Source organism: Babylonia areolata, chromosome 25, assembly GCF_041734735.1.
Source record: "Babylonia areolata isolate BAREFJ2019XMU chromosome 25, ASM4173473v1, whole genome shotgun sequence".
Lineage (NCBI taxonomy): Eukaryota > Metazoa > Mollusca > Gastropoda > Neogastropoda > Buccinidae > Babylonia > Babylonia areolata.
The window spans coordinates 7,196,187-7,210,973 of NC_134900.1; the positions used below are offsets into that span (position 1 = coordinate 7,196,187).

General features: G+C 43.7%; 1 protein-coding gene across 4 annotated transcripts in view; it reads right to left on the bottom strand.

Moving 5' to 3' along the window:
• The window catches only part of LOC143299362 (uncharacterized), a 65,510-nt gene that overhangs the window by 18,466 nt on the left and 32,257 nt on the right, over positions 1 to 14,787 (bottom strand). For all 4 annotated transcript variants that reach the window (XM_076612502.1, XM_076612499.1, XM_076612501.1 and 1 more), the window contains exons 31-39: positions 10,545 to 10,628; positions 9,109 to 9,389; positions 8,369 to 8,547; positions 4,614 to 4,765; positions 3,882 to 3,971; positions 2,956 to 3,146; positions 2,353 to 2,524; positions 1,711 to 1,861; positions 1,263 to 1,400 (exon numbers count right to left, since the gene is read on the bottom strand). In XM_076612502.1, the coding sequence (XP_076468617.1) occupies positions 1,263 to 1,400; positions 1,711 to 1,861; positions 2,353 to 2,524; positions 2,956 to 3,146; positions 3,882 to 3,971; positions 4,614 to 4,765; positions 8,369 to 8,547; positions 9,109 to 9,389; positions 10,545 to 10,628 (1,438 nt within the window). The remainder of the gene's footprint in view (positions 1 to 1,262; positions 1,401 to 1,710; positions 1,862 to 2,352; positions 2,525 to 2,955; positions 3,147 to 3,881; positions 3,972 to 4,613; positions 4,766 to 8,368; positions 8,548 to 9,108; positions 9,390 to 10,544; positions 10,629 to 14,787) is intronic.

The window sequence follows — 14,787 nt, forward strand, 5'->3', positions numbered from 1 at the left end:
CTGTGTGTGTGTATATGTGTGTGTGTGTGTGTGTGTGTGTGTGTGTGTGTGTGTGTGTGTGTGTGTGTGTGTGTGTGTGTGTGTTTGTGCATATGTGTGTGTTTGTGTGTGTGTTTTTTGGGGTTTTGTGTGTGTGTGTGTGTGTGTGTGTGTGTGTGTGTGTGCGTGTGTGTGTGCGCGTGCGTGCGCATATGTGTGTGTTTGTGTGTGTGTGTTGTGCGTGTGTCTGTGTGTGTGTCTGTATGTCTGTGTATATGCAAGGAAAATTTGGGGAAAAAAAAGATTTCTCCCAAAAATGAGTGCAGCACATCTATTTGTATTGTTTTTGACCCCCCGAATGCAAAAATACCACACAAGCAGAGCTACGTCAATTCACTTCTGAGATACCACTGTTGCATATTTCTAATAATTTTGCATATTGCGGCCTGGGAGGAAAATTTGGGGAAAAAATTACTTCTCCCGAAAATGAGTGTACAGTTTTTGACCTACCAAATGCAAAAATACCACACACATACATATGTGTCAGCTCATCTTTTTGTATAGTTTTTGACCCCCCACCCCACCCACCCACCCCCTAAATACAAAAATACCACAAAAGCAGAGCCACAACAACTCAATTCCCAGACTGCCCTTCTTGAAAATTTCTAATAATTTTACATATTGCAGCCTGGAAAGAAAATTTGGGGAAAAAAATTACCTTTCCCAAAAATGAGTGTGACACATTTTTTTTGTATAGTTTTTGACATCCCAACTGCAATAATACCACACCAGCAGAGCTACGTCAACTCTCTTCCCCTGTTGAAAATTTCCAGGAATTTTGCATATCGCAGCCTGGAAGGAAAATCTGGGGGGGAAAATTGTTTCTCCAAAAAAGGAGTGTAATACATCTATTTTTATAATTTCTCACCTCCTGAATGTAAAAATACCACGCTGCACACATACACCTGTGTCAACTCACTTCCAAGATAGCCCCTGTTGAATATTTCTAATAATTTTGCATATCGTGGCCTGGGAGGAAAATTTGGGGGAAAAAAAAGTCTCCTCAAAATGGGTGTAGCACATCTCATATAGTTTTTGATCCCCCGAATGCAAAAATACCACACACATACAGCTGTGACAACTCTGTTCCACAATAGTCCCTGTTGAATATTTCTATCAATTTTGCATATCGTGGCCTGGGAGGAAAATTTTTGGGAAAAAATTATTTCTCCCCAAAATGAGTGTAGCACCAAACAAAAACAAAGAACAAAAACACAGCTCACAGCACGTTTCCACAAATCTGTGGGAAGAGCAGTTTCCTCCCTTGCTCTCTCAGCTAGTGCCAGTGTCAGTTCCTTGGCAACACGTTTCCGCACTTCACCGATCATGTGCAACTCCAGGGCTTCCAGCAACCGCGTCAACTGCACCAACATTCATGGTCATCATGAGGGGTTTCTCAACACCAGCACAATGTCACAGTTTTGAAAAGTATTCTTATTGAAATATATTTTTATCCATGATAAAAACAACAGATTTCAATTTCTCAAGTTCTGATTTTCAGCAGCCTGTCACTTTGCCACTAAGACCATGATGATTTTGATTTTGATCATGTTCTTTCAGTCATAAAAGAAAAGAAAGGAAGCTGATAATACAGCTTGTTGCTGCGTTTTGCAAGATGGTAAATACAGGATGTGTTCAGATCCAAAGAGAGAACAAGACATCAACGCCCACCTGTTTGGCCCGCACTTCAATCTCTGAAGCTCCCTTGGGCATGACGAGGACGTCTGTTTCAGGACTGATGGCGTCGTACATCTCCCCTTGGCCCAGCCGTCGTGCCACGCTCTGCAGGACTGGCACCAGGATCTCCACACGGTACGTCTTGCTGCACACACCACACTGATACTCCATTCATCAAACATCAACATCAGCTGATCTGTGTGGTCACAGTGGACCAACGCTCCATTAACACACACATACAACACATGCAGATATCCATGCAAAGTTCTATCTCCCATTCACAGACACATGTAGATGCATCCTATATGCAAACACACAGACATCCATGCAAACTTCAATCTCCCATTTACAGACATATGCTGATGCATCCAAGATGCCTGGATATATATCAATGTACACTCTCTCACATTCACACACATGCATGCACTCTCTCTAACAGTGCACAAACACAGTGACAATGTCCAAACAACAGAAAGAACTGTGAAAAACAATATAATAATGTGGAATCAATTTTGCATAGCATGTTAATTAACAATCAGTATGACACAATGACACACATGCCTCTACAGATCATTAAAATTTTCCAAATGAACCAAAACAAACACAGGCACAACCCTAGCACACAAAAGCCCTTACGCAAACTCGCGGTACACTGTGTTGGAAGCTATGGCTTCCACACTCAGCCGGCGACATCCCCAGTCTGTCTTCAACAGCTCCAGACATTTCCACAGCAACAGGAAAAACTTGAGGAGTCGGTAGGCCTCCAGGGGCTGCTGGCTTCGTTGCAGACCCCTCAGGTTAAGGTTAGCTGTCCAACAACACAAGCCATCAACACCATGCACCTCACGTTAGTCGTCTTCAAACGTAGCAACACTGCAAGGCATTGTAGCTCCAGTGTCAGCAAACTGGCTGACAGTGCTCACAAAATTGCAGCCACAAAAGTACTGAACTGAATATGCAGCAAATTATCAACACTGGTTTGCAAGTCAACATGCACACAAATAATCTTTGTTACCAAACCTTACTTTGATTAACTTTTTTTGTCAAGCAATAAAATGAACCAACCAAAGTGAACAAACCAGTGAAGTGCAACAGTAAGCAACAGAATCTTTAAGAAATTCCTTTTTGCAAACATACATGACACCGATCCAATTTTCTCCCTCAAGATGTATTATTACAAGAAACTGGGCATGCATGCAGAAAGCCCTGCGACATGAGAACAGCCAGGCCAGCACTCACACAGAGCTTTAGCAGCGTCCTTCAGGTCTGGTGTGGCACCGCAGGCAATGTGTGAGGAGCGTGACTCTGCCCGTGAGGTTGACTGGGAGATGTCCTTACTGTCAGAGTAGATCCTGGCTCCCTGGTAGCCCATCTGGAGCACGTCCTCCATCAGGAGAGTCACCCCCAGGATCTCCCCATTGGCTACATGTCTGTACACACACACACACACACACACACACACACACACACATATTCACACACACACACACACACACATATTCACACACACACACACACACATATTCACACACACACACACACACATTGAACAAGGCTTAAAAAAGTAAAAAGGAACCCTTTTAAAAACAGCCAAGTTTATGTCATATTTTGAGCTTCCATGAGATGACCAACTGTACCTACAGAACAGTGCATTTACTGATCATATTTCTACAGAATTTTCTCTGAAACAATATTTAAATCACTGGAAAAGCACATCTGCTGATGTCAGAGGAAAGTACATGTCTATTTCATCCACACATAGGGCATTCCAAATAGCAGGACATAGTTCATTCAAAACTAAACACTCATTAACAAGTAAGATGAAATGGGTCATGCATGATACAGAAGAGAGTGAAAAAGAACAAGAGTTAAAATGCTGTAAAACTGAAAGTGTCATCTTCAGTTTGAAATATTTCAACAAAAGTTATCCCACTAACTTGTCTTAAAAATCCCAAGGTGAACACTCTTTCTCCTATCTTGGCACAGAAATATGGAACAAAATGCCCTTCTCAGTCTGTCACATGCATTCTCTCGTCTGTGTATAATATGTCATACGTAAATCCATGTGCATTTATGTATGTGTAACTTTTATCGTAAATGCCACAAGCTTTCAGACTGGCAGGTGTGAGCATCAGTGTGCATTATTATCATTATTATTGGCCTACCTGTCCACCTCTCTCAGTCCTGCCAAACACAGCTGAATGTTGTAAGAGATCTCAGTCCATTGCCAGAACATGCAGGGAAAGGGGCCGTTCCTGATGACACACAAACATGCACAGGTGCATGTGGTGCATGACATGCATTACACATCTGAACCTTCTACTCTGAAAGGTTTGAGTAAACACCATCAATACTAAAACCAAATCAAATCATGTTGGTCATCACCCAGTTGACTGCAAAGGGGGTATTTCAGGGCTGAATACCTGCCACTTCTGAAACCAGCTAAAGATATACAAAAGCAGTGTTAAAAGGTCAATGAATAATGTTGAAATGAACAGTATAACCATGCCTCATTCAGTCCGTGTAAAATCTAAATCAAGTTGATATTCACTTCCTTCAGGAACTGAAAATGAGAATCCTGAGACAAACCCAGGAGCAAAGTCTTGATGAAGCTTGTTGTGGAGTGCCAGTGCCTGGTATCAGGCACATCCCAGCAGCTGATTCAACACACACACACACACACACACACACACACACACACACACAAACCCCTACACACACCACCTCGTCCATATTTGTACACCCTTTCACCCAACCAACTCACCCTTGATCACCATTATCCCTGCCATATCTACCACCACATACACACACCTCCAACACCAAACCCACAACTTCCTCCCTCTCCCCCCCTTCATTCCCTCACCACCCCTGCAGCCATGACCACAGAAATGACTGACATGCCGAGGAAGGAGCGCCAGGGCACAATGGTTCTGGCCTGGCCATCCCTGGGCTCCATGGGTTCCGGCACGGTCAGGTAGGCGGCAAAGAGACTGGGCCGCTGGATGTTGCTCAGAGCTGGCAACGCCGACCGCATGTCGCTGCTGACACTCTGGGGACAGACATGTTGTCGTTCACAGTCTGGGGACAGACATCACACTCTGGGGACAGACATGTTGTTGTTCACACTCTGGGGACAGACATGTTGCTGTTCACACTCTGGGGACAGACATCACACTCTGGGGACAGACATGTTGTCGTTCACAGTCTGGGGACAGACATCACACTCTGGGGACAGACATCACACTCTGGGGACAGACATGTTGTTGTTCACACTCTGGGGACAGACATCACACTCTGGGGACAGACATGTTGTTGTTCACACTCTGGGGACAGACATCACACTCTGGGGACAGACATCACACTCTGGGGACAGACATGTTGTTGTTCACACTCTGGGGACAGACATGTTGCTGTTCACACTCTGGGGACAGACATGTTGTTGTTCACACTCTGGGGACAGACATCACACTCTGGGGACAGACATGTTGTTGTTCACACTCTGGGGACAGACATCACACTCTGGGGACAGACATCACACTCTGGGGACAGATCTCACACTCACACTCTGGGGACAGACATCACACTCTGGGGACAGACATCACACTCACACTCTGGGGACAGACATCACACTCTGGGGACAGACATCACACTCACACTCTGGGGACAGACATCACACTCACACTCTGGGGACAGACATCACACTCACACTCTGGGGACAGACATCACACTCTGGGGACAGACATCACACTCACACTCTGGGGACAGACATCACACTCTGGGGACAGACATCACACTCACACTCTGGGGACAGACATCACACTCTGGGGACAGACATCACACTCACACTCTGGGGACAGACATCACACTCACACTCTGGGGACAGACATCACACTCTGGGGACAGACATCACACTCTGGGGACAGACATCACACTCACACTCTAGGGATAGACATCACACTCTGGGGACAGACATCACACTCTGGGGATAGACATCACACTCTGGGGACAGACATCACACTCACACTCTGGGGATAGACATCACACTCTGGGGACATACATCACACTCACACTCTGGGGACAGACATCACACTCTGGGGACAGACATCACACTCACACTCTGGGGACAGACATCACACTCACACTCTGGGGACATACATCACACTCACACTCTGGGGACAGACATCACACTCTGAGGACAGACATCACACTCTGGGGACAGACATCACACTTACACTCTGGGGACAGACCCAGTACTTCTCACAGAATTCATGATTCACACCAGTATACTTTAGCCGACGCTGTAAATATTAGTTTGGATGACAGTCCAAACTCTCAGTTCACTGCTGATAGTGACTCAGAGGAAGAATTTGACATCAGTGTTGATTCGCCAAATGACGAAACTGACACTGACAGCACTGACTAAGATGAAGAAAGCCATGCATGGAAAAGGCAGTGTTACTGCTTCAAGCGGGATGTGACATGCTAAGATTATAATCAATTTTCACAAGAATAATTTACAATATGCAACAATCTCTTTGCATTGATATAAAGAAAAATTCAGCAAGATTGATTATTTCAAGAATTACAGTAGTTTGAGTACAGCAACCCCCATGAGTCTCAATGAATCTCTTGCACAGGCAATTTCCAGCTATGCTGTGGCTGAGCTGACCTAGTTTCACTCCAGGCAGGCTGACTGAAAGAGAAGTGGTGTAAGGGTTTAAGTGGAAGACACACAACTAAAAACTGGCGAACACCATGATAAGATAAGATAAGATAAGATAAGAATAACTTTATTATCTCCAACTGGAGAAATTTGGTCAGGTGCATTATCACAACATAGACAAGTAAACAACATGGGGACCATAACTGTAAAAGCCAACAACAGCCCCAACAAATATTACGAAGATACAAATGTAAAAAATATCACATACATCGTTTCATACATACATCCACACACTGCAGGTAATAACTAGTATTCTTAATGTAAAAACAGAAAGAATTAAGAAACATTATTTGAATATAATTATAAACATAGCCTACTATACTGCACATTGATTATAATAGACAGATAAGATAAGAATAAAGATGAATTGCGGAAAACCACAACCAGATAATCAGCACACACCCGCACCGCACCCCCCCCCACCCCACCCCACACACGCGGATAACTTGATTAAACAAGAGTAATAAACATATGTTCTCAAATAAAAGCATTTCACATATTCGCTTTTAAAAACATTGCAATTACTTATTACATCGTAATTATTAAACAGAAATATATTTAGAATATGGACGTTAGCATTAGACATATTCATTGTACATTCATCCTGCATATTGCACATTATTCTTCCTACATATTGCACATTCATTATAACCAATTGTCACGTTTTAAGATCAGTAAACACACACACACACACACACACACACACACACACACACACACACACACACACACACACACACACACCACAACTAAAACAAGGTACAGCCTATTATGCACGGACTTTCACACGTCTCACATGAGAGTGCACGCGCGCACACACACACACACAGTTCTCAAGAATTTAAAAGGTGGATTGAACGTGGAATAAAAGTCTTCAGAGCTCTGGATTTCAACTTAAAAGTTCTGTAGCGTCGTCCTGATGGCAATAGCTCATAATACTTTGCTAAAATATGGGTGTCGTCAGTTGCTATCTGCCTGCTTTTTTTAACCACTCGACTTTCATACAGCTCTTGCATACTAGCTTGTTTCACTCCCACAATTTTACTGCATACACTCATGACATCGTTCAAAACACGCTTACTCCTCACTCCCAAACTTCCATACCAGCACATAAATGAAACTGTAAGCACAGACTCGATACAACATCGATAATAACTTTGAAGAATATTTGAATTTATACCAACATTTCTAAGCTTCTGTAAACAAAAAATTCTAGTTTGACATTTCTTATGAATGGAATCAACATTTCTGTCAAAAGTCAGCTTATTGTCTAAGATGGTCCCTAAATATCTATATTCATTGACCCTCTCCACTGTTTGACCATCAATAACAAGGTCAGCTACAGGCAAGGGGTCTTTCCGAAAATCTATTAACATTTCTTTTGTTTTCAATACGTTGAGATCCAGATAGTTTTTCTCACACCAGGAACAGAACTTTTTAATTTCTCTGAAATAAATAGCATCAGAGTTGGACAGATCTTCAATTGCTGAATCATCAGAATATTTTATGACAGGAGTTTCCTCCGTGCCTCTGCAGTCATTTGTGTACAGTGTAAAAAGAACAGGGGACAGCACTGTACCTTGGGGTGCACCAGTAGAAGTAGATTTTAGAGAAGAGTGGGCAGAATGAAAGCGGACGGACTGAGTTCTATTGAGAAGAAAACTTATTATCCAAAGAGTAAGCTTCGGATCAACATCCATGCCTAGCAGTTTGAGGGCAAGGAGATGAGGTTGTATTGTGTTAAAAGCAGAAGAGAAGTCAACAAAAAGGATACGAACGAAAGATCCCGTGTTATTCAAATGAAGGAAAGCATTATGAAGGAGAGTTAGGATAGCATCGTCAGTACTTCTGTGTGCTCTATAAGCAAACTGAAGAGAGTCAAGCTGCTGTTCAGTGAAAGAAAGAAGATGTCGGAGAATAAATGTTTACCCTGAAGGCCTGCATGTTGCCTGTGGAGAGGAAGGTGTCGGTCATGCAGTGCCTGACGGCCGTGTCAAACTCCAGGAAGAGCACGTCCCTCCTCAGCCACAGCAGTTCCTGCACCATGTTGGGGTCTGTGGGGTCTGACAGGGCGTCTATGTGCTTCTGGATCTCTCGCAGCTCTGACCCTGCAGCACACACCGCTTGTACACTTAGTGCTTTCACACACTTTCAGTTATATCTATTGTTATTGAACCCTCGATAATTAGTTGTTTTTTTTAAAACTTATCCAGGCCTATTTTTCAGTAAACATGTATGCCAAATACAAATGCTAAATACATTTATTATTCTCTTGAAATTTTGAAAGGTTTGTATATAAATGTTCATTGCAGCTTATCACCTAGTCTTGTCAAAACTAATAAACTGCTTTTTGTTTTGTTTGTTTTGTTTTGTTTTGTTTTTAAGTGGAGCACGGCATTAAATACTGCTTTATTTTATGCATAGATACGCACACTACATACTGCTTTATCTCATGCCCAAACACACACACACACACACACACACACACACAGCCTTATCTCTTGTCCAAACACACAGACACACACAAACACACACACAAACACACACATACACAACACACACTTTGCTTTATCTAATGCAAAAACACACACACAAATAACACACACAAACATCCCCCATACCCTCTCCCCAACACACACACACACACGCACACACACACACAAACCAACCTATCCCTTCCGCCCCTCCCCAGTCGGCGGAGACAAACTCCATGCGGCGAGAGCCGAGGCGGGCATGGGAGCTGCCCAGCCTGGAGAAGGCACAGAGGTACTGCAGCATGTCATGCAGCGAGGACACGATGCTGAGCGTGAAGGCCAGCCCTCTGTAGCAGAAGTCGTCGTCCAGGTGCTTGAACATGATCAGCACCTCCGTGTGGTGGGGGATGAACCACAGGTTCAGCACGTGACGCCCGTCCTGGGACAGCAGGCGCCGCGGCCGCTTCTTCAGCTGCCTGCCAACACACACACACACACACACACACACACACACACACACACACAGTGCCATCATCATTCTGTATGAATTTGATTTTGATGTTTCTGTACCTGTAACTGATGTTTCTATGTCTCATTTGCTGAACTCTTTCACTGCCACAGGTGACTTTTGTTAAATAGACAGTGTACTCTTTCACTGCCACAGGTGACTTTTGTTAAATAGACAGTGTACCACCATAAGCAACTTGTCGACATCAAGGGATCATGTTGATAAGACCATTTCACAGTATACCAAAGCTTGACAGCTGCAGCCAGTTTCCCCGACAACAGAACAATGACTAACCTTTGCTCCCTGACCCAGTTTGAAGTGAACAAGTCCACAGTGGTGCTGTGACATGAACCAAAGCCTGTGACTGAGAGGATCGTTTCTGAAATACTTGGCACTGGGAAGCGTTTTTCACACAGAAACTTGGCAGTGAAAGAGTTAACCTTCCCTCAATATACAACTTTGGTTTCAAAGGCAGTCACCATGTAAGGAATCAGAAAAAAGATATTGTCTGTACTTCAACAGTCAGGAAAAAAAAAAGAACAATAAAGCAGACATTGAATCAAATCATGAGGAAAGTTATTCTACACTTCATTCCATTCTGTTTACCGTCCAGAAACCTGAGGTTGAACATCTGGTGACACATCTAGTGGAGCGGTGGCCAAGTGTTAATGTGCTTAGCTAGGAAGCCAGTGTCTGTAAGTTTGAATCCCACACCAACTGGGATTTTTACACCCCCCCCCCCCTTCTCCCCCCCAGTCCTCCACGCTGGACCTTGAGTGGTGGTCTGGATGCAAATCTTTTGGATAAGGCGATAAACTGAGGTCCCATGTGCAACAAGCACTTAGCGCATGCAAAAGAACCCATTGCAAAATCCACTTTGATAGTAAAACAAATACACTTGCAGACAAAAACAAAACAAAACGGAAGACAAAAAAATGGTGGCACTGCACTTGCATAATGTGTTCTGCCCAGAGAGCAGATTGAATTTAACACAGAGAAATCTGTTCTGAGAATAAGCCATACAATACAATACAATACAATACAACACAATACACTACAACACAACACAATACACTACAACACAACACAATACAGAGAGTCAGCAGAGTGAGCAGTGATGTACCTGGGGTCTGGAGTCAGGCCAGGCAGGTCATCCTCCTTTGGATCTTTCTTCTCGTTCACCATGCCCTCCATGAAGTAGGTGTCTCTGATACAGCACTTAAATCGTCACACACTGTCATCACTTACATCGTTGTCACATGTCATCACTAACACTGTCATCAGACACCGTCATCACTAACATCATCATCACACACTGTCATTATTAACACTGTCATCACACACTATCATCACTAACATCCTCATCCACAAACCTTCATCACAAACATCGTCTTCACACACTATCATCACTAACATTATCATTACACACTGTCATCATTAACATCCTCATTCACACACCATCGTCACTAACATTGTCTTCACAATCATCACTAACATTGTCGTCACACTATCATCAATTACATCCTCACTCACACACGGTCATCACTAACATCGTCTTCACAGACTATCATCACTAACATTGTCATCACATACGATCATCAATTACATCCTCATTCACACACCATCATCAATAACATCGTCTTCACAGACTATCATCACTAACATTATAGTTACACACTGTCATCACTACCATAATCATCACACACTATCATTACCAACATTATCGTTACACACTGTCATCATTAACATTGTCTTCACAGAATATTATCACTAACATTATCGTCACACACTGTCATCACTAACATTATCATTACACACTGTCATCACTAACATCGTCACACACTGTCATCACTAACATTATCATTACACACTGTCATCACTAACATTATCATTACACATTGTCATCACTAACATCCTTCACACACTGTCATCACTAACATCGTCGGCACACACTGTCATCACTAACATACTTCACACACTGTCATCACTAACATCATCACACACTGTCATCACTAACATCCTTCACACACTGTCACCACTAACATCGTCGGCACACACTGTCATCACTAACATCATCACACACTGTCATCACTAACATCCTTCACACACTGTCATCACTAACATCGTCGGCACACACTGTCATCGCTAACATCCTTCACACACTGTCATCACTAACATCATCACACACTGTCATCACTAACATCCTTCACACACTGTCACCACTAACATCGTCGGCACACACTGTCATCACTAACATCATCACACACTGTCATCACTAACATCCTTCACACACTGTCATCACTAACATCGTCGGCACACACTGTCATCGCTAACATCCTTCACACACTGTCATCACTAACATCATCACACACTGTCATCACTAACATCCTTCACACACTGTCATCACTAACATACGTCACACACTGTCATCACTAACATCATCACCACACACTGTCATCACTAACATATTTCACACGCTGTCATTACTAATACCGTCATCACACACCATCATCACTTACATCATCGTCACACACCATCATCACTAACATCGTCATCACACACTGTCATCACAAATATCGTCATCATATACTGTCATCATTAACATCATCATAATATACTGTCATCACTAGCATCCTCCACACACAGTCATCACTAACATCCTTTGTCATCACAAGCATCCTTCACACACTGTCATCACTAACATCACCGTCACACACCATCATCATTAACCCTTTCGCTGCCAGGAAAATAAGATTTAAGTGAAATCTATTTGCCAGGGTTTTTTCACAAAAAACGGGTATAAATTTTCAAAAAATTCTGTGCTCTTTGTTATTGGAGAAAGACCCATAAAAGTATATATTTTCTGAAAGGTAAATGAATAAAGAATACAAAACACATGCTGTTTTCCCATTTTATATATTTTTAGTGACATGCTGTTGTTTTGAAATCAGTGTTTTGTTTTTTGTCACATTTTCAACTTGTTCATTACAAACATTTGTCAGGTAATTTGCACAAAAACATATTTTCTGGACAAATGGATATCTGCAAACACAAAATCATACTAGAACAACCACAATATATATATATTTTTTAAGAGATAGATACACAATACATTGTGACTTCTCCAAGTGATAAGATGGATGTGAGGCCACGCCCCCTCAGTCTCCACCCCATCCTCCTCACCCCTCTCACACGGTCACTTGATTCAGTTCTCATCAGACCGCGTTGGCTGCGTGCCAAGAATATCGCTCTGCTGCTAATTCGGTCATCTGTCGTCTGCTAACATGTGTACAGCCGGTATCACTCACTGACAGTCGTATCTTGGCCACTCTCTTCATTATTCATTTATTTTCTATCAGATCGACCTATAAATGTTCATCTCTATCTTCTCCTTCGAATTTACGCTTCAATTCTTTCTGAGAATCAGCTAAAGAAAGAAATCATGGTTGATTTAGTTCGTCACGATCGCATGTCTTGAGCACGGCGTCAGTCCAACATTTTGTTGAGCGAGCGAGGAGAGAAGTCAGGCAAACACTTGGACAGTGACCCAACCAAAACGTTCAAATAATGGACTGCTTCATGACGTAGATGGGGTTTCTATCTATAAATAGAATCTAGAGAGATTCCCCAGGCTAAAGCTACCACTATTTTTGCCAAGGAAGTGAATGCAAACCGGGGAAAAGTCAGAATATTTCGATGACGAGTTATCTCGTCATGCAGGCAGCGAAGCATACATGCTTGCCATGACGAGTTATCTCGTCATGCAGGCAGCCTAGGGGTTAACATAACATCATCAACACACACTGTTATCACTAACATCATTGTCACACACCGTCATTACCAACACTGTCATTTCAGAGTGTCATCACTTACATTGTCATCACAAAAACTATCATCAGTAACATCGTTGTTACACGCCGTCGTCACTAACATCTAGAAGATGCGTTCCAGGAGCAGAAGGTAGTTCTTGCTGCCTGGATTGATCTGCAAAAGGCCTTTGATAAAGTCTGGACTGACGGCCTCCTCGTGAAGCTGCAGAGATGTGGGGTCGCAGGGAACATGCTGCGCTGGATCAGATCCTATCTCCACAACCGCAGGGCAAGGGTCACAGTTGACGGACACAAAGGCAAGAAAGTACTGCTGCGACATGGAGTTCCACAGGGAGGAGTCCTCTCCCCTTCCCTTTTCTTGATCTTCATCAATGACCTCATTGAAACACTTCCCAAAGGTATCCATGCTACACTCTACGCTGATGACCTAGTGATGTGGTGTAAGGAGGAACATGCCACTACCGCCACCTACAGAATGCAGCTAGCAGCAGACCGCTTAGCAGCATGGGCAGAGGAGTGGTGTGTAGCCATCAACAAAGAAAAGTCCTCTACAACACTCTTCACACTGTCACCAAAACAAAAACCAGGAACCATCAAACTGGACGACACACCCCTGAGAAGTGACGAGGAGGCTACCTATCTTGGTGTCACCTTCGACAAGAGACAAACCTGGAAGCCACACATCAAACGTGCTGAAGCAAAAGCCAGACGCAAGTTGGCCATCATGCGAAAGCTAGCCGGAACCAGCTGGGGAGCAAACGAAACGATACTCAAGCGCGTCTACCAGGGAACCGTCAGGCCCCACCTTGAGTACGGCTCAACAGCCTGGTCTACTGCAGCGAAGACCCACCAGCAGTCTCTGGATAGGGTCCAAAATCAAGCCCTACGCATCATCACCGGATCCATGCGATCCACACCAATCAAGGCCATGGAGGAGGTTACTGCCATACAACCCCTTGCACAAAGGAGAGACGCCAAAATCATGGTCCAAGCAGAAAAGTTCCAGTGCCTGCCTGATCATCCGATGAAGAAGAGGATGAACGGACTGACAAAGAACCGCCTCAAGCGCAGTAGCTTTATCCATGAAAGCAAGAGACTTGCCAGGGCGCACCGGGATGGTGTGCCTCCATCGACGCTTCCACTGAGTCCCAACGACCTGCCGCAGCCATGGAATGAAGACTCCACAAGTTTTCATATCTCAACATCAGTCCCTCAGGTCGCTCCAGGAGACTCTCAGGATGACACGGCCAAACGCACTCTGACACAAGCCATGATTGCTGAAAGGTACCCTGAAGAATCCTGGATTCACGTGTACACAGATGGCTCTGCAACCAACGCTGTTGCTGACGGAGGAGCAGGAGTGTACATGAAGTCTCCTGAGCACCACACATCCACAGCAAGGATACCCACAGGAAAGTACTGTTCAAACTACGCAGCTGAGGTTCAGGCGCTCATACAGGCCGCTTCAATGGTTCACGACTCGGAGAGCGAATGCCCACAAGTTGTCTTTCTGACAGATGCGTTGTCTGTCCTGGA